General features: G+C 48.0%; 1 protein-coding gene across 1 annotated transcript in view; it reads right to left on the reverse strand.

The window, feature by feature from the left end:
- UNC5D (unc-5 netrin receptor D) overlaps nt 1-21,898 on the reverse strand; it is a gene marked incomplete at both ends in the record, with an annotated part of 112,518 nt that overhangs the window by 55,687 nt on the left and 34,933 nt on the right. Inside the window, 2 exons of the mRNA XM_084221806.1 lie at nt 3,595-3,738; nt 12,905-13,123. Coding sequence (XP_084077932.1) covers nt 3,595-3,738; nt 12,905-13,123 — 363 coding nt within the window. The remainder of the gene's footprint in view (nt 1-3,594; nt 3,739-12,904; nt 13,124-21,898) is intronic.

Raw genomic sequence — 21,898 nt, forward strand, 5'->3', positions numbered from 1 at the left:
AACCCCCAGGCACCCCCAGAGCCCTCCAGGCCGAGCTGGAGAGCCCCTCCAGGGCTCTCTGGGGTTCATGGGGTGCTGGGAAGAAGAATTGCTCCCATGGTTGAGAAGCCCCAGCACAGGGCTCCTCCTGCTCCTGCTGAGCCCGGCTCACGTTGCCATTCCGTGGGGCTGGGAAATGGAAAAGTCAATAAAAATTCAATTCAGAGAAAGGTCCTTTCAGCTCGGCAGTGCAGGGGGATTATTGGCTCGGTGTTATGACAGTGAAATAAAAAATTGAATTTACACCTATTTAGACATTCAGACTGAATCAGCCAACAAAAAAAAAAAAAATCTGCTGTTAATGAAATGAAGGTTTTCTTACACTGTCCTTTTGCTTCTGACAAATGTTTGTTTTACCCTGTTAAATGTTTACCCTGGTAAAAGACACCTTTTGATATTGTTCAGGAGCTGCTGGAGCACTCCCTGGAAAGTCTCCCCCCAGGTTCTCCCTTTGCTCCTGCCCTTCTCTCCCAGGGAATGTTCCTCCCAGCTTTTAGCAGGCTGCACCTCCTTTCCCAGGAGAGGAAAGGGAAGATCTGAGCTGGGGGCTCGAAGGAAAAGGGCTCACCACAGGCTGGGGGAGCCATCCCTGAATTCTCTGCTGGCAGGGGCAGTGTCAGGCTCTGGTTCTGCCAGGAAAACATCCCAGGTCTGATTCCAGGATGAGGTCTGGAGCTGCTCCTGGTCACAGCTGTGTCTGGGGTTGTGTCCCTGCTGTCCCTCTGGCTGTGGGGCATTTGGAAAATTTCCCCTTTTGCAGCTCCCAGTGACAGTTTTGTGTTTGGAGTTCTGTCCCTGTGGCTGTGGGGCATTTGGAATATTTCCATTTTTGCAGCTCCCAGTCACAGTTCTGTGTTTGGGGTCATGTATTTGCTGTCCCTCTGGCTGTGGGGCATTTGGAGTATTTCCATTTTTGCAGCTCCCAGGGACAATTTTGTGTTTGGATTTCTGTCCCTGTGGCTGTGGGGCATTTGGAATATTTCCATTTTTGCAGCTCCCAGTCACAGTTCTGTGTTTGGGGTCATGTATTTGCTGTCCCTCTGGCTGTGGGGCATTTGGAGTATTTCCATTTTTGCAGCTCCCAGGGACAGTTTTATGTCTGGGGTTGTGTCCCTGCTGTCCCTCTGGCTGAGGGGCATTTGGAACATTTCCCCTTTTGCAGCTCCCAGGGACAGTTTTGTGTTTGGATTTCTGTCCCTCTGGCTGTGGGGCATTTGGAGCATTTCCATTTCTGCAGCTCCCAGGGACAGTTTTGGAGCATTTCCATTTTTGCAGCTCCCAGTCAAAGTTTTGCATTTGGGGTCATGTATTTGCTGTCCCTCTGGCTGTGGGGCATTTGGAGTGTTTCCATTTCTGCAGCTCCCAGGGACAGTTTTGGGGCATTTCCCTTTTTGCAGCTCCCAGTCACAGTTCTGTGTTTGGAGTTCTGTCCCTGCTGTCCCTCTGGCCATGGGGCATTTGGAGTATTTCCATTTTTGCAGCTCCCAGTGACAGTTCTGTATTTGGAGTCATGTATTTGCTGTCCCTGTGGCTGTGGGGCATTTGGAGTATTTCCATTTTTGCAGCTCCCATGGACAGTTTTATCTTTGGGGTTGTGTCCCTGCTGTCCCTCTGGCTGTGGGGCATTTGAAGTGTTTCCATTTCTGCATCTCCCAGGGACAGTTTTGGAACATTTCCCTTCTTGCAGCTCCCAGTGACAGTTCTGTGTTTGGAGTTCTGTCCCTGTGGCTGTGGGGCATTTGGAGTATTTCCATTTTTGCAGCTCCCATGGACAGTTTTATGTTTGGGGTTGTGTCCCTGCTGTCCCTCTGGCTGAGGGGCATTTGGAACATTTCCCCTTTTGCAGCTCCCAGTGACAGTTTTGTGTTTGGATTTCTGTCCCTGTGGCTGTGGGGCATTTGGAGCATTTCCATTTCTGCAGCTCCCAGGGACAGTTTTGGAGCATTTCCCTTTTTGCAGCTCCCAGGGACAGTTCTGTGTTTGGAGTTCTGTCCCTCTGGCTGTGGGGCATTTGGAACATTCCCCCTTTTTGCAGCTCCAGCAGGGTCTGTGGGTGCTGAGTGATGACCCCACAGCACATGAAGGACACGAGGAAAGGAAGGCCATCCCTGGGCAGCAGCCCCATCATTTGTCCCCAGCTCAGGGCCCTACAGGATTCCCGTGGCAACCTGGCTCTCTTTGGGATGCCTTTATCCCAAGAAAGGAGGGAAGGTGTTTTTTCCTCTGCTGACACCTGTGCTTCCTGCAGGTGTTCAGGCAGCCTGACCACATCCACTGGTATTTCACCCCAAAAGCAGAGTTCCCACCCCTGAAAGCCCCAGAGGAGCAGGGTTTAGGCAGGGTTTACTCACTGCATTTCACCCCAAAAGCAGCGTTCCCACCCCTCAGAGCCCCAGAGGAGTAGGATTTGTGCAGGGTGTACTCACTTTAACCCCAAAGGCAGCATTTCCACCCCTGAAAGCCTCAGAGGAGCAGGGTGTACTCGCTTTATCCCCAAAAGCAGCGTTCCCACCTCTTAGAGCCCCAGAGGAGTAGGATTTCAGCAGGGTATACCCAGTATTTCACCCCAAAGGCAGCGTTCCCACCCCTCAAAGCCCCAGAGGAGCAGGGTTTACTCACTTTAACCCCAAAAGCAGTGCTCTCACCCCTCAGAGCCCCCAAGCAGCAGGGTTCAGCAGGTTTCAGCAGGCTGTACTCACTGTATTTCACCCCAAAGGCAGTGCTCCCACCCCTCAGAGCCCCAGAGGAGCAGGGTGTACTCACTATATTTCACCCCAAAAGCAGCGTTCCCCCCCCTCAGAAACCCTGAGCAGCAGTTTCAGCAGGGTTCAGCAGGGTTCAGCAGGGTTCAGCAGGCTGTACTCACTCTATTTCACCCCAAAAGCAGTGCTCCCACCCCTCAGAAACCCTGAGCAGCAGGTTCAGTAGTTTCAGCAGGCTGTACTCACTGTATTTCACCCCAAAAGCATCATTCCCACCCCTCAGAGCCCCAGAGGAGCTGGGTTCAGCAGGGTTCAGCAGATTGTACTCACTGTATTTCACCCCAAAAGCAGCATTCCCACCCCTCAGAGCCCCCGAGCAGCAGGTTCAGCAGTTTCAGCAGGCTGTACTCACTATATTTCACCCCAAAAACAGTGCTCCCACCCCTCAGAGCCCCCAAGGAGCAGTTTCAGCAAGGTTCAGCAGGGTTCAGCAGTTTCAGCAGGCTGTACTCACTGTATTTCACCCCAAAAGCAGTGCTCCCACCCCTCAGAGCCCCCAAGGAGCAGGTTCAGCAGTTTCACCGGGCTGTACTCGCTGTATTTCACCCCAAAAGCATTATTCCCACCCCTCAGAGCCCCCGAGCAGCAGTTTCAGCAAGGTTCAGCAGGTCTCAGCAGGCTGTACTCACTCTATTTCACCCCAAAAGCAGTGTTCCCACCCCTCAGAAACCCTGAGCAGCAGTTTCAGCAGGTTCAGCAGGCTGTACTCACTGTATTTCACCCCAAAAGCATCATTCCCACCCCTCAGAGCCCCCGAGCAGCAGGTTCAGCAGGTTCACCGGGCTGTACTCACAAGCGATGCGCACCGACGCCTTCCTGCTCTTGGAGGTGCCCAGGTGGCTCCAGGCCACGCACTGGCACCAGTAATCCTCAGGGCCGTGGAAATCCTCCACCTGCTGCCTCGTCACGTTGATGGAGACCTCCCTCACCTTCAGCCCTGAGCGGGGAGAGGCAGAGAGTCAGGTCAACAGGGACACAAACCCGACCTTTAATCAACAGTGCCACCATCACATTCTCTGAAAAACCCTCTCTGCCCAGGATTTTCTCCTGGCAAGCTGAGAAGCCTCAGAGAAAAATTAAAACAATAATTGTCTGATTTGCTTCTCCTGTGTTTTGCTGCTTTGAGATTGTTTCTCCAACATGTTTTAACTTAATGACCAATCATGATCAGGCTGTGTTGGGACTCTGGAAGCAGTCACAAGTTTTCATTTTTCATTTTTTTTAGACTTCTGTCTGTATCTTTTCTCTATTCTTTAATATAATTTTAGTATCGTATTCTTTAGTATAATATAGCATCATAAAATAATAAATCAGCCTTGTAAGAACATGGAGTCAGATTCATCATCAGACCCAGAAATGCCACACCTTTCAATCAGGGCAAAGCCTTAATTACTTGCCCAGTGATGAATTGCCACTAATTAAATTCTGTAAGACGAGCGGGTCATAACGCACTGGGTTCCAGGAATTGCCCCTGTCTCTGGGATATTTTATGAAAAATCCTTTTGTCTGGATTTCTTCTCCTGGCAAGATGAGAACCCTCAGCTTCTCCGTGTTTTGTTCTCCTGGGATGTGGTTTGGTGAATTGTTCACCCACCATGTGAATTGTTTTAACTTAATGACCAATCCCAGTCCAGCTGTGTTGGGACTGGTCAGTCAGGAGTTTTGATTATTTATTTGTGTCCAGATTTCTGATGTCTGCTTTCTTTTTATTTAGCATAGCTTTAGTATATAATTTTAATAATATAATAGAATAGAATACATATAATGTAATATAATGTAATGTAATGTAATGTAATGTAATGTAATGTAATGTAATGTAATATAATATAATACATATTATATTATATATATAATATAATATAATATAATATAATATAATATAATATAATATAATATAATATAATATAATATAATATAATATAATATAATATAATATAATATAATATAATAATAAATTTATTTAGCATAGTTTTAGTATATAATTTTAATAATAGAATAGAATACATGTAATGTAAATATAATGTAATGTAATATAATGTAATGTAATATAATATAATAAATTATAATATAATATAATAGCATAGTTTTGTATATAATTTTAATAATAGAATAGAATAGAATACATATAATGTAATGTAAATAATGTAATGATATGATATGATATGATATGATATGATATGATATGATATGATATGATATGATATAATATAATATAATATAATATAATATAATATAATATAATATAATATAATATAATATAATATAATATAATATAATATAATATAATATAATATAATATAATATAATATAATATAATATATCAGCCTTCTGAGAACCTGGAGTCAATTCTCATCTCTTGCCTCACCCTGGGGACCCTCACAAGACCCCAACATGCCCCCACCATGATCTTTGCAGCTCCTCCCTCAGAATCCTCATCCCTGGTGCCTCCTGCACCCAGGATTTTTGTCTGCATTCAATCAAGCACAATAAAAATCTCTTTAAAGGACATCTCCACGCCCTTGCACACCCCTGGTCCCTCAGAGCAGGAGCATTTCCCCCCAGACAGAGCCCAAAGGTAAATTCCAGACTCCTGCATCCTCCCACACCTTTCCTGTGGTGTTCCCCAGACCTGCAGCCACCTCGGCACGGCAGCCTTGGGAGAGGAAATCCAACCCAAACCTGGCTCTGGGAACCATTTGAAAGAGTCAGAAAAACATTAAATGAAAATGGCAAACGTTCAGGCCTTGTTCTTCCCCCTCTCTCCTCCAGCTCAGTCCCCAGGCAGTTATTTCCCCTCCACTGGAAATGGAGGAAAACCCAATCTCACCGTATTTCATGCCTGTGGAGTTTATAAAGCAGCAAGAATTCTAAACCTGAACTCCATAAAAATTGGCTTCCACTTAATCTCAGGCATCATTAACAGCTGGGCAGCCCCTCCTCAAAAGCACTGGGAAGTTGCTGTGCTCCTCTGGCAAGAGGAGGGACAGGGTTCACTGGGGATGCTCCAAGAGGGGAAGCTCAGACAAGCTTTAAATCCTCTACAAAAATACAGAATATTTGATACTTTTCCAGCAACAAGAAAAGGGGATTTTTGCTTCTTTTCATTAAGCCTGGCTTACAATGAAACCCAAAGACAGAGAAAAACCCTTGACAGCTCCCCAAGTTGTCTCCAGAATCCCTTCAGTGCCTCAAATATTTATTCCCATGCAACAAACAAACACAGGTTTTCTGGCTGCTTTTTGTTTTCCCCCTGTGTTGATGCCATTTTTAACAAAACTGTTTACAAAGCCTCCCTTTATTTCCTGACACGGTGACAACAAACCCTGAGGAACAAAGGCTCTGCCAGAGACCCTGCCAGGAAAATGCACCCCCTGAACGGAACCATCCCTGCTCTGCCAGCCAAAAATCCTTGGATTCTGGCATGGAAACGTTTTGCAGAGTGATCTGTCCAGGTTTAAGGGAAGAGAAGCTCCAGGGAGAGGAGCTGGAGTGCTGGGGACAGAGCAGGGCTGCCCTGGCTGAGGGTTTGGGATCCCATTCCCACCAGGAGCGACTTCCTGGGTGTTATGAGTGAAAAAAGGGTTACCCATTTTTTAAAGGTTGTAGAATTACAAGTTGAGCTGGTTGCTGGCAGAGTTCTTTGTTAGCTCCATGCTGTAATCACCTGTTCAGAGTCTGTGGTTGAGAATTCCCCTCTCTGTCAGTGCCACCCTGCCTGCTCCAGGAGGATGGATGGCCCTTCTGGGACAGGGACAGGAGGGGACATCGGAGGTGGCATGCAAATGACCTCGGAGCCAGCGTGCCATGGGAAAGCCACCCCACCAAACCGAGCAAATAAACCCCTAAAACAAGGAGCCAACCCAGAATTGAGAGATCAGAGCGATGTCTGGACGTGAGGAACAGAGCCCAGAGCCTGCAGAGATGCTGAGACCCTTTGTGCCCCTCACCATAACCTCAAAAGATGTTGGCTGGACAGAGGACCTCAAATGTCAAACTGGAAAATCGGGGATCCCTGGTGCTCTGGTGAGGATGGAACCCCCAACTCTGCCCATGGACCAGTGGACAGAGCTGCACTTTCCTCCTCCTCCAAGCCACTCCTGAGAGCAGCAGCGGAGTGTGGACCCATCAGTTCTCCCCACCTGAGCTGATCACCTTTAATAAAGGCATTAAAAAGGAGAAAGATCCCCTGCCCTGTTTATTTCAGGTACCTCAGCTGATCACTTTTAATAAAGGCATTAAAAAGGACAAAGATCCCCTGCCCTGTTTATTTCAGGTTCTCCCCACCTGAGCTGATCACTTTTAATAAAGGCATTAAAAAGGACAATCTCCTGCCCTGTTTATTTCACCGGGGGAAATCCCTCCCTGCATTATCCAGAGCTGTGCTGACCCCACTCACACTCCCAGCCCTGCTCCCTTCCCTCCTGGGGATTTTGGGAAGCAGCAAAGAGAGGCAGAGGTGTGAGAGCTGCCCCTGCTCACAGCAACAGGATTTTGATACCAAACAAGAAAAAGTCATCACTTGATGATGAATTTTGGAGAAGCTGACGCCGTTTCTTGGCTCCGGGGTGCTGCAAATTTCTGAGCAGGCGTCAGTGAATTCAGGCATTTACAGCTCCAGATTTATTAAGGTGGAATATTCTCCAGCCCAGCTCTTCCTTTCATTGACACGGTGTTTAATTAATCTATAAATCAGCCTGTATTTAATGTGGCAAACAAAGAGCGCACGGTTTGGGGAAGCTGGTGGTTCAGCGTTTTGAGAATGGGCCAGGTAGGAATTCAGGTGCTCTTAAAGGTCTCCCAGTGCACCCATTGACAAAATAAATGCATCCAAAACTGCAGAATCTCGGAATTGTTTGGGCTGGATGGGACCTCTGGAGAACACGGGGTCTTTGGGGGAAGTTGTGCTTTGTTTATGGAGAAAGTGCAGCTATTTCCATTTGTTTTGAGAACAACGACACAGAGCAAACCTACTGGGAGGAGAGGAATATTCTCCATTTATCACCCCCATATTTCACCAGTGTTAGGAAAATTAATCCACAAACACCAGAGGGTTATGTCCAAACAGGAAACAGAGGAGCCCTTTGGCTTTATTCCAATCAAGGCAGAGGCCATGGGGCATCCCCTGGGGTCTCTCAGATTTTTGGAGGATCCACCCTCCCTTTTTATCCCAATTTCCAGCCACATTTCCCTTCTCTCTTTCCCCATTCCTGAGGTACTTGAGAGGCTCAGACTCCCCAGAACACCTGATCTCAAAGATTCCCCTCTAATGTATAACCCTCCCTTTTCATTTTTAATTCTTACTGAATTTAGGGGGTTTTCCCCATTTCTGAGGTACTTGAGAGGTTCAGACTCCCCAGAACACCTGATCCCAAAGTTTCCCCTCTAATGCATAACCCTGCCTTTTAATTCTTAATTCTTACTGAATTTAGGGGTTTTTCTTCCTCACTGTTTCTTTCATCTTTCAATGTCCAATTTAATTTCTCAGCAAACCTAAAGCTTATTTGTAAAAGCAAATATATTTTTCCATCCACCAATCAGTGGAATCCTTCCCATTTGTTTCTTTTCTCTCCCAGCGCTGGTTTTATCCACCACAGCTCGTTTGGAAAGACAAATCCCCCATTCCTCTCACCCAGCAAACACATCCACCTCCCCTCTGCACCTCGGGAACCACCAGGAAAATCCTTCACGGGGAGTGACAGCGGCTGAAAAATCCCCGCAAATCAAAGCGGGCACCTCGTAAAGCACCACCACATTTTACCTGCGCCTCCAATAACTCCAATCAGCACCGCCAGCCCAACCCTTTAAATTATTGTGCAAATTAGAACCATCATCTTTTGTTTTACAGTAGAGCCGTTCGGAATATCAAGTGCTGGCTGTGGCACTGAAATGCTAATGGGCTCCGCTGGATGCTCGAGCTGCACAGACCGGCGCTGGCAGCAGATGAATAATTGCTCTCCGTGTACTAAACACAACGGAGCCGGCAGAGAACTTCGGCATTTGTCAGCTTTATTTGTTTAAATGAGAAAAACACTGACAGCAGTTATTGCTGTAATCCTTCCAGTTATCAGACAAGGAAACTCTGCGAGCGGGGCTGAGCCTCTGCCCGACCCAACCTGAAAGAGCCGGGCGGGTTCTGGAGCGTGCAGGAAATGCGGCAGAGGGAAATTAATCAGCCCCTAATTACCACGCTCTCATCACAGAGCTCGGCTCTCCCTTGATGAGCACAGAGAGAGCACAGCCCCTGCTCTGCCACGCTGGGGAATAAACAGGAAAAGAGGAGGCAGAGCAGCAAAGCCACCTCGGGGACAGCCCAGGCAAAGCCTTCCAGACATCCCGAGAGCCCTGCACAACCCTCGCTGTCCTGCTGCCCCTGCTCACATGGCAGAACCAGGGCAAATGACCTCGGAGCCAGCATGCAATGGGGTAAACCCCCCACCAAACTCAGCAGATAAACCCCTAAAAACAACGAGCCAACCCAGAATTGAGAGATCAGAGCGATGTCTGGATGTGAGGAACAGAACCCAGAGCCTGCAGAGATGCTGAGACCCTTTGTGCCCCTCACCATAACCTAAAAAGATGTTGGCTGGACAGAGGACCTCAAATGTCAAACTGGAAAACTGGGGATCCCTGGTTGCTCTCATGAGGATGGAACCCCCAGCTCTGCCCACGGTTTAGTGGCCAGAGCTGCACTTTCCTCCTCCTCTACACCACTCCTGGGAGCAGCAGTTGCTGCTGTTGGTTCTCCCCACCCGAGCTGATCACTTTTAATAAAAGCATTAAAAAGGACAAAGATCCCCTGCCCTGTTTATTTCAGGCTCTCCCCACCTGAGCTGATCACTTTTAAAAAAGGCATTAAAAAGAAGAAAGATCCCCTGCCCTGTTTATTTCAGGTTCTTCCCCACCTGAGCTGATCACTTTTAATAAAGGCTTTAAAAAGGACAAATATCTCCTGGCCTGTTTATTTCAGAAGGATGCTGAGGGTCAGACCCTGTCAGTGCAGTGAGGGCCCAGAGCCCCTTTAACCAAAATCCCCACTTTTGGCCCCAATCCCAGGGCAGATTTCCCAGCTGGAGCAGATCCAGGCTGTGCCTGGGGACAGGCTCAGCTGTGCCCCAGACTGGACTCCAGAAACTGCACACAAATGCCAAAACCCCCAACAGCTGCTGCTCCCCTGAGGCTGAGAGAGAGTTCCAAAGAATTCCTGGCTGTGGATGGGATCCTGGGGACAGAATTCCCCTCAGTGCTGCCTCTCTCTGCATTTCTGTGCCCCGAGGACCCTTCTGGGAACACCTGGACACTGCCCTGCAGTGGGTTTTGGGTCCAGAGCTTTGAGGCATCTCCAGCCCTGGGCCAAGTCCAGCCCTGCAGCGTTTCCGTGGTCAGAGGATGTGAAAAATGTGTATTTTGTGATTGGCTTTTTGCAAATATTCAAATGAATATTACATGTGTTCTGTTAGAAAGTTATGCTGTGCTGATTTTCTTAAGCAGTGTGTTAAATATAGTTTAGGTTATAACATAATGTTAAAATAGAAACTCTGCTATGCAAGATACTTTTTTTTAAGAGAGGACTCCGAGATAGCAGCCACAGGACACCTGAATCTTTCAGAGAAAAAGAATTTATTGCTCCATTATCAGGAGAAATGAACTTCTTTCTGCCTTGCTCACGTTTGGATTCAGAGGAGGAAGCTGACACTGCCCAGCCAGAATCCTGTGTTGAATGGAATTGATGCACCATGGATGAGGTGTGTGAATGTGCAACAGGCTGGTGCTTTAAGGGTTAATCCTCTGTTAACCTGGGTCCTTTTTGGGCTTATTTTGCCCAGAAAGAGGAACCCAGACTGTCTGTAACTCTTTGTATTGTCTCATATCGTCCTAATCCAAATTGTCCAAATCATTATTACTCTAATTATATTTCTATTTTTATACCCATTTTATTACTATTAAACTTTTAAAATTTAGAAAAACCCAAGTGACTGGTGTTTTTCACAGGGGAGCTGGCCCAGGGGCTGGAACCAGATGAATTTTCTCCCAACCCAAACCCTCCACGGCCCCAGCCCCGCTGCTCCCTGCCTCAAACCCCAACATTACTGATGTCATTTAAACCCCACCTCGTGTTACCAATCTTGGTTTGTTCTGTTATTAACCCAAAGCTTAGAAAACATAATTGCAGCACTCACAGAGAGATTTTCTGTAACCATATGGAAGGAAAGCTTTTAGGGACGACATTTCTCCCATATTGATTCAGCAGTGCCTTTAGAAGTAAAGGTTATGCCTATTAAATTATTTCTGAAAAGGTAACCGCAAAAATTAAAATTCATTCAGATTAGCATTTACAAAAAAAAAAAAAAAACCCTAATATGAAACTTCTTCAGAATGTGTCACTTCAAAAGAATGCCAAGCACTACTTTAAGAGGTGTAACTTCTTTTTAAATGGCATTTTTGCCTCTAAAAAAGGAATTTCTTGTGTTGCTGGAGAAGGTGTTGTACACAGAGCGCTGCTGCCAAGGCTGGGGGTTGCCTAGCAATGCTGGGAGGGGAGAGGGGAGAAAGGAATAACAGCCAGGATTGTGGAGCCACAGCCTCAAACGGGTCTGCAGGAGTCATCAGCTAAATGGGAGCAGCTCCAGGCTCTGCTCCGAGCTGGTCAAATCTCCTGATCGCTCCCAAATCTCTCCCTTCTCCTTCTCTTCCCTTCCACACCCGCTGGGCGCTGTGGATTTCTCCTGCTCGGGTTATTCCCACCCCAGTTCCTGCAAAAAGTGGGGCTGGGGGCAAAGTCCAGGGTTCAACCCAGCAGGAATTCCATAAAAACTGGGACTGGGGATGAACCCAGCAGGAATTCCATAAAAACTGGGGCTGGGGGCAAACTCCAGGGTTCAACCCAGCAGGAATTCCATAAAAACTGGGACTGGGGATGAACCCAGCAGGAATTCCATAAAAACTGGGGCTAGGGGCAAACCCAGCAGGAATTCCATAAAAAACTGGGGCTGGGGGCAAACTCCAGGGTCCAACCCAACAAAAATCCCATAAAAACTGGGGCGGGGAGCAAACCCAGCAGGAATCCCATAAAAACTAGGGCTGGGGGGAGCCCCAAGATCCAACCCAGCAGGAATCCCACAAAAAACTGGGGCTGGGGGAAAACCCAGCAGGAATCCCACAAAAAACTGGGGCTGGGGGCAAACTGCAGGGTTCAACCCAGCAGGAATTCCATAAAAACTGGGGCTGGGGGCAAACCCAGCAGGAATCCCACAAAAACTGGGGCTGGAGGGAACCCAACCCAGTAGGAACCCCATAAAATCTGGGGCTGGGGATGAACCCAGCAGGAATTTCACAAAAATTCCAGTTGTGGGGCTGGAGGGAACCCCAGGGTCCAACCAAGCAGGAATCCCATAAAAACGAGTTTCCAGATTCTCACCTCCTGCTCACCTGGAGCGGCTCCTGCTCACCTGGGGCAGCTCCTGCTCACCTGGGGCAGCTCCTGCTCACCTGGGGCAGCTTGTGCCTCACCTGGGAGCAGCTCCTGCTCACCTGAGAGCAGCTCCTGCTCACCTGGGGCAGCTCCTTCTCACCTGGGGTGGCTCCTGCTCACCTGACATCAGCTCCTGCTCACCTGGGGCGGCTCCTGCTCACCTGACAGCAGCTCCTGCTCACCTGAGAGCAGCTCCTGCTCACCTGGGGCAGCTCCTGCTCACCTGGGGCAGCTCCTGCTCACCTGGAGCAGCTCCTGCCTCACCTGAGAGCAGCTCCTGCTCACCTGGGGGCAGCTCCTGCTCACCTGAGAGCAGCTCCTCTGTCCCAGGAGCAGCTCCTGCTCACCTGGGGCAGCTCGTGCCTCACCTGGGGCAGCTCCTGCCTCACCTGGAGCAGCTCCTGCTCACCTGGGGCAGCTCCTGCTCACCTGAGAGCAGCTCCTGCTCACCTGGAGCAGCTCTTGCTCACCTGGGAGCAGCTACTCTGTCACAGGAGCAGCTCCTGCTTACCTGGAGCATCTCTTGCTCACCTGGGAGCAGCTCCTGCTCACCTGAGAGCAGCTCCTGCTCACCTGACAGCAGCTCCTGCTCACCTGGGGCAGCTCCTGCTCACCTGGGGCGGCTCGTGCTCACCTGTGGCCTCGTCCAGGCTCTCGTGGGACACGTGCTCGTTCTGGTGCACCCACTCTCCGTTGCACTTGAAGAAGATCTGCATGGCGGGCGCGGCGCGGCAGCGCAGCACGATGGGGTTGCTCTTGATGATGTAGGAGTCGTCGGGCTCCTCCAGGAAATGGGGCAGCGTCCCCGGGGCCGAGGGCAGCGACTCGGGCAGGGCCTCGCCGTTCTCATGTCCTGAAAGGCAACCACAGCAAAATCCCATTTCTCGTGGCTCCTCCAGCATCCTGTTTTACTGCTGGAGGCAAAAATCAACTTCGGGTTTTATTTAGGATCAGTTTGTCTTCGGGTTTTATTTAGGATCAGTTTTATTCCAGGTTTATTTAGGATTGGTTTTCCTCAGGATCGGTTTTACTTTGGGTTTTATTTAGGATCAGTTTTATTCCAGGTTTTATTTAGGGTTGGTTTTCTTCAGGATCAGTTTTACTTTGGGTTTTATTTAGGATCAGTTTTATTCCAGGTTTTATTTCGGATTGGTTTTCCTCAGTATCGGTTTTACTTTGGGTTTTATTTAGGATCAGTTTTATTCCAGGTTTATTTAGGATTGGTTTTCCTCAAGATCGGTTTTACTTTGGGTTTTATTTAGGATCAGTTTTATTCCAGGTTTATTTAGGGTTGGTTTTCCTCAAGATCGGTTTTACTTTGGGTTTTATTTAGGATCAGTTTTATTCCAGGTTTTATTTAGGGTTGGTTTTCCTCAAGATCAGTTTTACTTTGGGTTTTATTTAGGATCAGTTTTATTCCAGGTTTTATTTAGGGTTGGTTTTCCTCAAGATTGGTTTTACTTTGGGTTTTATTTAGGATCAGTTTAATTCCAGGTTTTATTTAGGGTTGGTTTTCCTCAGTATCGGTTTTACTTTGGGTTTTATTTAGGATCAGTTTTACTCCAGGTTTATTTAGGATTGGTTTTCCTCAAGATCAGTTTTACTTTGGGTTTTATTTAGGATCAGTTTTACTCCAGGTTTTATTTCGGATTGATTTTCCTCAAGATCGGTTTTACTTTGGGTTTTATTTAGGATCAGTTTAATTCCAGGTTTTATTTAGGGTTGGTTTTCCTCAAGATCGGTTTTACTTTGGGTTTTATATAGGATCAGTTTTATTCCAGGTTTATTTAGGATTGGTTTTCCTCAAGATCGGTTTTACTTTGGGTTTTATTTAGGATCAGTTTTATTCCAGGTTTATTTAGGATTGGTTTTCCTCAAGATCGGTTTTACTTTGGGTTTTATTTAGGATCAGTTTTATTCCAGGTTTATTTAGGGTTGGTTTTCCTCAAGATCGGTTTTACTTTGGGTTTTATTTAGGATCAGTTTTATTCCAGGTTTATTTAGGGTTGGTTTTCCTCAAGATCGGTTTTACTTTGGGTTTTATTTAGGATCAGTTTTATTCCAGGTTTATTTAGGATTGGTTTTCCTCAGGATCAGTTTTACTTCTGATGAAAATTAAATCCTGGGGGACACTGTTTTTTTTCTATTAAATCCTGGGGGACATTGTTTTATTTCTGTTAAATCCTGGGGGACATTGTTTTATTTCTGTTAAATCCTGGGGGACATTGTTTTATTTCTGTTAAATCCTGGGAGCCGTCCCTCAGCACGGAGCTCTGTGTGTGCAAACGCTCCCCGAGCTGTGCTGGGAAATCCCAGCCACCTTCAATGGGAAATCCCAGCCACCTTCAATGGGAAATCCCAGCCACCTTCAATGGGAACTCACAGGATTTCAGCGCCTTCAGCCCCTTCTCAGGGCCCCTTCACAACAAACCACCATCACAACTTCCAGTGTTTTACTCCCCAAACGTTGATGCCAATTTCCATCTCGTCAACCTTCAGCAGCGCTGCGTCCCCGCAGGCTTTATTCAGAGTTTTGTAGGAAAGAATGAAAAATTGTGGTAAGATTTTGGAGAGGCTGGGAACTCCCAGGCTGCCAGCACGGCTCCTGCAGCCCTGGAGTGGAGGGGGAGCAGCAGCCGAGCCCGTGAGGATCCCCCAGCTGGAGAACTCCCGCTGACCCCGAGTTATTCCACTCAATTTGCTATTCAGGGCAAGGCACGGGGGAGGAAATCCCAGCCCCACAAAATCCAGGAGGGATTTCTCCTGGCAGGTTGTGCCTGGAATGTGTGATCTGGATTTATTTTGGGGTGTCAGGGAGATTTTGGGGCTGGGAGTGGCTCCCTCCACATGAAAACCTCTCGTGTGACAGTGATGACAGGGGTCCCAGGATGGGAGGAGAGATGAGAAAGTTGATTTCATGTTCAGAAGGCTGATTTATTATTTTATGATATATATAATATAAAAACTATACTAAAAGAACAGAAGAAAGGGTTTCAGCAGGAGGCTGGCTGAGAATAGAAAAGGAATGAATAACAAAGGTTTGGACTGACACAGCTCTTGTTTTGCATTCTTTTCTGGAGGAGGAGAAATTTGATGGACTGTTGATTTGCCCAGTGTCATTGGAGAGGTGGCACTGTCACCCTCCAATCCACTGTCACTTTTGGAAAGCTATAAATGCTGGAGTCAGAAATTAAACTGCCTTCTTTTTACTTTGGAGGTTCCAGTGTTTGCATCATTTTATTTCGTGTCCTAGAGCGACATCCATGTGAGAGTGTCACTGACATATTTTATGGAAAATCCTTTCCTTAGGGTTTTCCCTCCTGAGGAGCTGAGAGGCCTCAGGAACAAAATGATTGTTTGCTGCTGTGGGATGCAACAGGTGGATCTGGGATTGGTCTCATGTGGTTGTTTCTAATTAATGGCCAATCCCAGCCCAGCTGTGTCAGTCCAAACCTTTGTTATTCATTCCTTTTCTATTCTTAGCCAGCCTTCTGATGAAATCCTTTCTTCTGTTCTTTTAGTATAGTTTTAATATATATCATAAAATAATAAATCAGCCTTCTGAACATGGAGTCAACTTTCTCATCTCTCCCCTCCTCCTGGGACCCCTGTGATCACCATCACAATTCCCCATCCCCTCACACTCACACAGATATTCTGGAATTGCCTGAACTCCTGCTCAGGTGGAGGGTATTATTTATTTATTCCTGGATGAATAACATTTCCCCATTTACCTGCAGGAGCATCTCCCAAAGTGCCCCCAATCCTCAGGATTTTACCTCAGTGCCTCCTCCTCTTGTGATCCCCTCTATTGTGCCCTAACTCGACCTCAGAATTCCCATTCCCTCAGAGCTGATTGCAAATCCCTGAGATTTTCCACATCAGTTTTTTGGGATTCAGGCCCTTCAGAACTATCAAAAAAAAAAAAAAATCAGTTTTTTAGCAGCAGCAAATGACAGAAGAGCAAAGCCTGACACACAATTCTTGTGGGTTTCATTCCTGGAAAATTACCTTTCAGGAAGGGTTTTGTGTTTTATGCTCTGCACGCGAGGCCAAAAGGGACTTTAAATCTTTTTATGACAATAATAGAAATGAAAAAGAAAGGAGGGGGGAAAAAAAAAAGAGTTAGGACCAAACATTAAATTCTTCTCTGAAATAAACACACTGCTGTTGTCAGAACGCATTAGGAGATCTGGACAGCAGCAGACAGGGTTGAGTCAGTATTTCAAAACTGATTAGGATAATTTAGATGTTAAAATGAGATCTTAAAGCAGTGAAAAGCTGTGAGTTCTGAAATATCTTTTTTTTTTTTTCAAATTAAGGATTATTAAAAGTGAGCAGCATTATTCTTTTTGCATTAAAAGAAAAAAAAAAAACAACCCAAAAGTTAAAGCCAAGTAACTCACAATAAAAGCAAATAAATCTGGCAATAAATTGCGCAGAGACTTTTCCCAGGTGTCCAAACACGACTTCCTTTACACTTTGTGGTACCAGAAAAACAAAGCTCTGAAATTCCCAAACGGGGCTGAATTCTCCTCTCTGATCCAGCAGCTGGGATCTGAGGGAGCTCTTTTCCCTCTGCCTGGGGTTTGGGGTTTGGGATTTGGGATTTCCCCCTGTCTGGTGTTTGGGATCTTATCCTCTCTCCCCAGGATTTGGGATTTCCCTCCCTGCCCAGGATTTGGGATTTCTTTCTCTCTGCCTGGGGTTTTGGATTTCTCTCTCTGTCTGGGGTTTGGGATTTCCCTCTCTCTGCCCAGGATTTGGGATTTGGGATTTCCCTCTGGCTGGGGTTTGGGATCTTCTCCTCTCTCCCCAGGATTTGGGATTTCTCTCTCTGCCCAGGATTTGGGACCTTCTTCTCCCTGCCCAGGATTTGGGATTTCTTTCTCTGACCAGGATTTGGGATTTCCCTCTGTCTGGGGTTTGGGATCTTCTCCTCCCTGCTCAGGATTTGGGATTTCCTTCCCTGCGCAGGATTTGGGATTTCTCTCTCTACCTGAGATTTGGGATTTCCCCCTCTCTACCCAAAACTGGGATTTCCCTCTGTCTGGGGTTTGGGATTTCCCTCTCTCTCCCTGAGATTTGGGGTTTCTCTCTCTGTCTGAGGTTTGGGATTTCCCTCTCTCTGCCCATGTTTGGGATTTCCCTGATTTATGGGACTGCCCTGAAGCAATTCCTCCTGCAGGGACACAGGAGCCACTCCCACATAAAAACATTCCCAGTTCCCTCCAACCTCCTTGTCCTGCTCAGGAATTCCTCTCCCTTTGCCTCCTTTTCCGTGAATTTATAAATAATCCTGGCAGCAGCCCTGGGTTATTCTGCTATTTTGGATGATTTTGGATGCTTTTTGGATATTATTTGGATGGTGGACGTTTTTTGGATGGTTTTTGGATGTTTTCTGGATGGTTTGGATGTTGTTTGGATGGTTTTGGGATGGTTTTGGGATGGTTTGGATGCTTTTTGGAAGGTTTGGATGTTGTTTGGATGGGTTTTTGGATGTTTTTTGGGTGCTTTTTGGATATTTGTTGGATGGTGGATGTTTTTTGGATGTTTTTTGGATGGTTTGGATGTTGTTTGGATGGTTTTTGGATGGTTTTTGGGTATTATTTGGATGGTGGATGTTTTTGGATATTATTTGGATGCTTTTTAGATGTTGTTTGGATGGGTTTTTGGATGGTTTTTAGATATCATTTGGATGCTTTTTTGGATATTTTTTGGATGGTGGATGTTTTTTGGATGTTTTTTGGATGTTTTTTGGATGCTTTTTGGATGCTTTTTGGATGTTGTTTGGATGGTTTTTGGATATTTTTTGGATGCTTTTTGGATATTTTTTGGATGGTTTTTGGACGTTTTCTGCCCCAATCCAGAAGGAAAAATCCTTTCCCCAGCTGCACCTATCCCAACCCTTCCTTTGGACAGCTCCATCCAGGAGCAGAACCCCAACTGGAGATGACCAATATTCCAAATATTCCCATTCCTCCCTTCCCGTGTGCCCAGCCCCCTGATCCCTACTGGATTTTAACCCCCTGCAGCCCGGATTTCCTCCAGCACCGAACAAATTCGAGTGTCAGCTTTTCCAGGGAAGGCAGGGGAGGGAACAAATGAAAAGGCTGTTCCAGAACAGAGCATTTCCTCCTGCCTGGAACGGTTTCCACGATGAAATTGGAGTCGTTATTCAGCCAGGAAAGCAGCTCAGCTGAGATTTGCCTACATTTGCTTCATCAGATGACCCCGGCCCCCACGCAGGGCGGGTTTTTTTTTGGAAGGAGCTCAGGAATGGGTGGAAATGGCAGATTTTTGTTGTTCACCGAGGATTGTGAAATCTTTGATTGCCTCTGTTGTTTGCCCTGAGGACAGGGCAGGGTACTTAAAGCCTAAATGGGAGAGCCGGGAACAAATCCCTTCCCCTCCAAAGGGACCTCCCAGCTCATCCCATCCCACCCCTTCCACCACACCAGCTTGCTCATCTCCATCTATTCCCATTTTTTCAATGCTTTTAGCCGAATTCCTGATTTTTTCCTGGCTGCTGTACAGCCCAAAGCCAGATTTAGTTTCATTAATGAACTTTAAATGCCTTTGTTCAACAATACAGTGGATTTTTTTGCTGGATATTGACATTTTCCCTATGGGGAAGAACCCTCAATAAACTGGTGAACCCTCAGTAAATGAATGAAACCTCAATTAATCAGTGAACCTCTCAATTAATCAATGAACCCTTCAATTAATCAGTGAACCTCTCAATTAATCAGTGAGCATCTCAATTAATCAATGAACCCTTCAATAAATCAATGAACCCTTCAATAAATCAATGAACTCTCAGTAAATCAGTGAACCCTCAATAAACCAATGAGCCCTCGATAAATTTATGAATCCTCAATCAATCGGTGAACTCTCAATAAATCATCAAACCCTCAATAAATCAATGAATTCTGAATAAATCTATGAACCCTCCATAGATCAATGACACCCTCAGCAAACCCTCAGCACTTCCAGGGGCAGGTGCTCCTCAGGGAGCTCCTCTGGTGGGGACACAGGGATCTGTAAATTCCCAGCCCTGCTCATCCCTGGGTTCACAAAACTCCTGAATTCCCTGCACAGGTCATTCCTGTGTTCCTGAATTCCCAGCCCAGCTCATCTCTGGGTTCCCAAATTCCCAGCCCAGCTCATCCCTGTGTTTCCCTCACTCCCAAATTCCCAGCCCAGCTCATCTCCATGTTCCCAAAACTCCAGAATTCCAAAATTCCCAGCCCAGTTCATTCCTGTGTTCCCCTCACTCCCAAATTCCCAGCCCAGTTCATTCCTGTGTTCCCATCTCTTCCCAGCCCAGCTCATCCCTGTGTTCCCAAAACTCCCAAATCCCCAGTCTAGCTCATCCCCATATTCCCAAAACTCCAGAATTCCCAGCCCAGCTCATCCCTGTGCTCCCACCACTCCCAAATTCCCAGCCCAGCTCATTCCCATGTTCCCTTCACTCCCAAATTTCCAGCCCAGCTCATCCCTGTATTCCTGAATTCCCAGCCCAGCTCATCCCCCTGTTCCCCTCACTCCCAAATTCCCAGCCCAGCTCATCCCTGTGTTCCCCTCACTCCCAAATTCCCAGCCCAGCTCATCCCTGTGTTCCCAAATTCCCAGCCCAGCTCATTCCTCTGTTCTCCTCACTCCCAAATTCCCAGCCCAGCTCATCTCCATTCCCAAAACTCCAGAACTCCCAGCCCAGTTCCTTCCTGTGTTCCCATCTCTTCCCAGCCCAGCTCACCCCTGTGCTCCTGTCACTCCAGAATTCCCAGCCCCACTCATCCCTGGGTTCCCCTCACTCCCAAATTCCCAGCCCAGCTCATCCCTGTGTTCCTGAATTCCCAGTCCAGCTTATCCCTGTATTCCTGAATTTCCAGCCCAGCTCATCCCCATGTTCCCCTCACTCCCAAATTCCCAGCCCAGCTCATCCCTGGGATCCCATCACTCCAGAATTCCCAGCCCAGTTCATCCCTGTGTTCTCCTCACTCCCAAATTCCCAGCCCAGCTCATCCCTGTGTTCTCCTCACTCCCAAATTCCCAGCCCACTCTGAGATCCACAAGTGCTGCAGCTCCATCTCACCCCTGATATCCCACATTAACTTCTCCAGACTCTCCAGCTTCCCAGGGATATAAAGGATAAACTTCCCGTGGCTCTGCTGTAATCCTCCCCATCAAATATTTGGGCGACAGGTGGAAAATTGTTCTGCCAGCTGAGGAAGACAAAATCCATCCCTGCCGGCAATTTTCCGCAGCGAAAACTCCAAAAAACGAACGTGCAATAAGTTGTGGAAATAAATCTGGACTTTAAAAAGGAGAAGCAAATCCCCCAGCAGCGAGCTGGGGATCTTCAGGTGCAGATGAACCCCTCTGATCTGCGAGCTGAAAATGTCATTGCTCCTGCTGAGTGCCAGGCTGGGACACTCGGGGCTGTCACCTCTGCTGCTGCGGGGCTGGGGAGGGGCTGCTGGGATCATCCCGGGGATTTGGGGGCTCTGAGCACAGCTGGGGACACAGCTGGGGACTCTGAGCACAGCTGGGGGCACAGCTGGGACACTGAGCACACCTGGGACACTGAGCACAGCTGGGACTCTGAGCACAGCTGGGGGTTCTGAGCACACCTGGGGACACAGCTGGGACACTGAGCACAGCTGGGGGCTCTGAGCACAGCTGGGGACACAGCTGGGGACACAGCTGGGGACACTGAGCACACCTGGGGACACTGAGCACACCTGGGGACACAGCTGGGGACACAGCTGGGACACTGAGCACAGCTGGGGACACTGAGCACAGCTGGGGACACAGAGGACAGCTGGGGACACAGAGGACAGCTGGGGACACAGCTGGGGACTCTGAGCACAGCTGGGGACACAGAGGACAGCTGGGGACATTCCCTGTTCCCTGTGGCTCCAGAGCCAGCCTGGAGGTGGCTGTGGGGAAGGGAAAGGGACAAGGACAAGCCGTGCCTGGATCAGGGTGGGGCCCTGAGAGGGACAGGAGGAGCTGGCCCGGCCTTGGCTTCACTGCCAGGCACCGAGGGGAGTCCAGGGGCTGCTCCCGGCTCCTCCTGCCCCTGCCAGGAGCGCAGCCGGCGTCCCTGATGGAGCAGGAACCTTCTCTGTCCCCCAGACATTCCCAATCCTGGCGCTTTCCCCACACAGCCCCTTCCCCCCAGCACAGCCCAAACCCCAGCACAGCCCAAACCCCAGCACAGCCCAAACCCCAGCACAGCCCAAACCCCTGCACAGCCCAAACCCCTGCACAGCCCAAACCCCAGCACAGCCCAAACCCCTGCACAACCCAAACCCCAGCACAGCCCAAACCCCTGCACAGCCCAAACCCCAGCACAGCCCAAACCCCTGCACAACCCAAACCCCAGCACAGCCCAAACCCCTGCACAGCCCAAACCCCTGCTCCCCCAGGACAGAGCTGGGGCTGCCCTGCACGCTCAGAACTGCTCCTCTGCAGGCAGGGCTCCTCTGCAAGGGCTTTCCTGCCTTTCCCCAACCCTCATCTCCTCCTTTCCTCAATCATCTCCTCCTCTGCCTTTCCCCAATCCTCATCTCCTCCTTTCCTTCCTTTCCCCAATCCTCACCTTATCCTTTCCTGCCAT

The sequence above is a fragment of the Fringilla coelebs genome (genome assembly GCF_963513975.1).
Source record: "Fringilla coelebs genome assembly, chromosome: 26".
Taxonomy (NCBI): domain Eukaryota; kingdom Metazoa; phylum Chordata; class Aves; order Passeriformes; family Fringillidae; genus Fringilla; species Fringilla coelebs.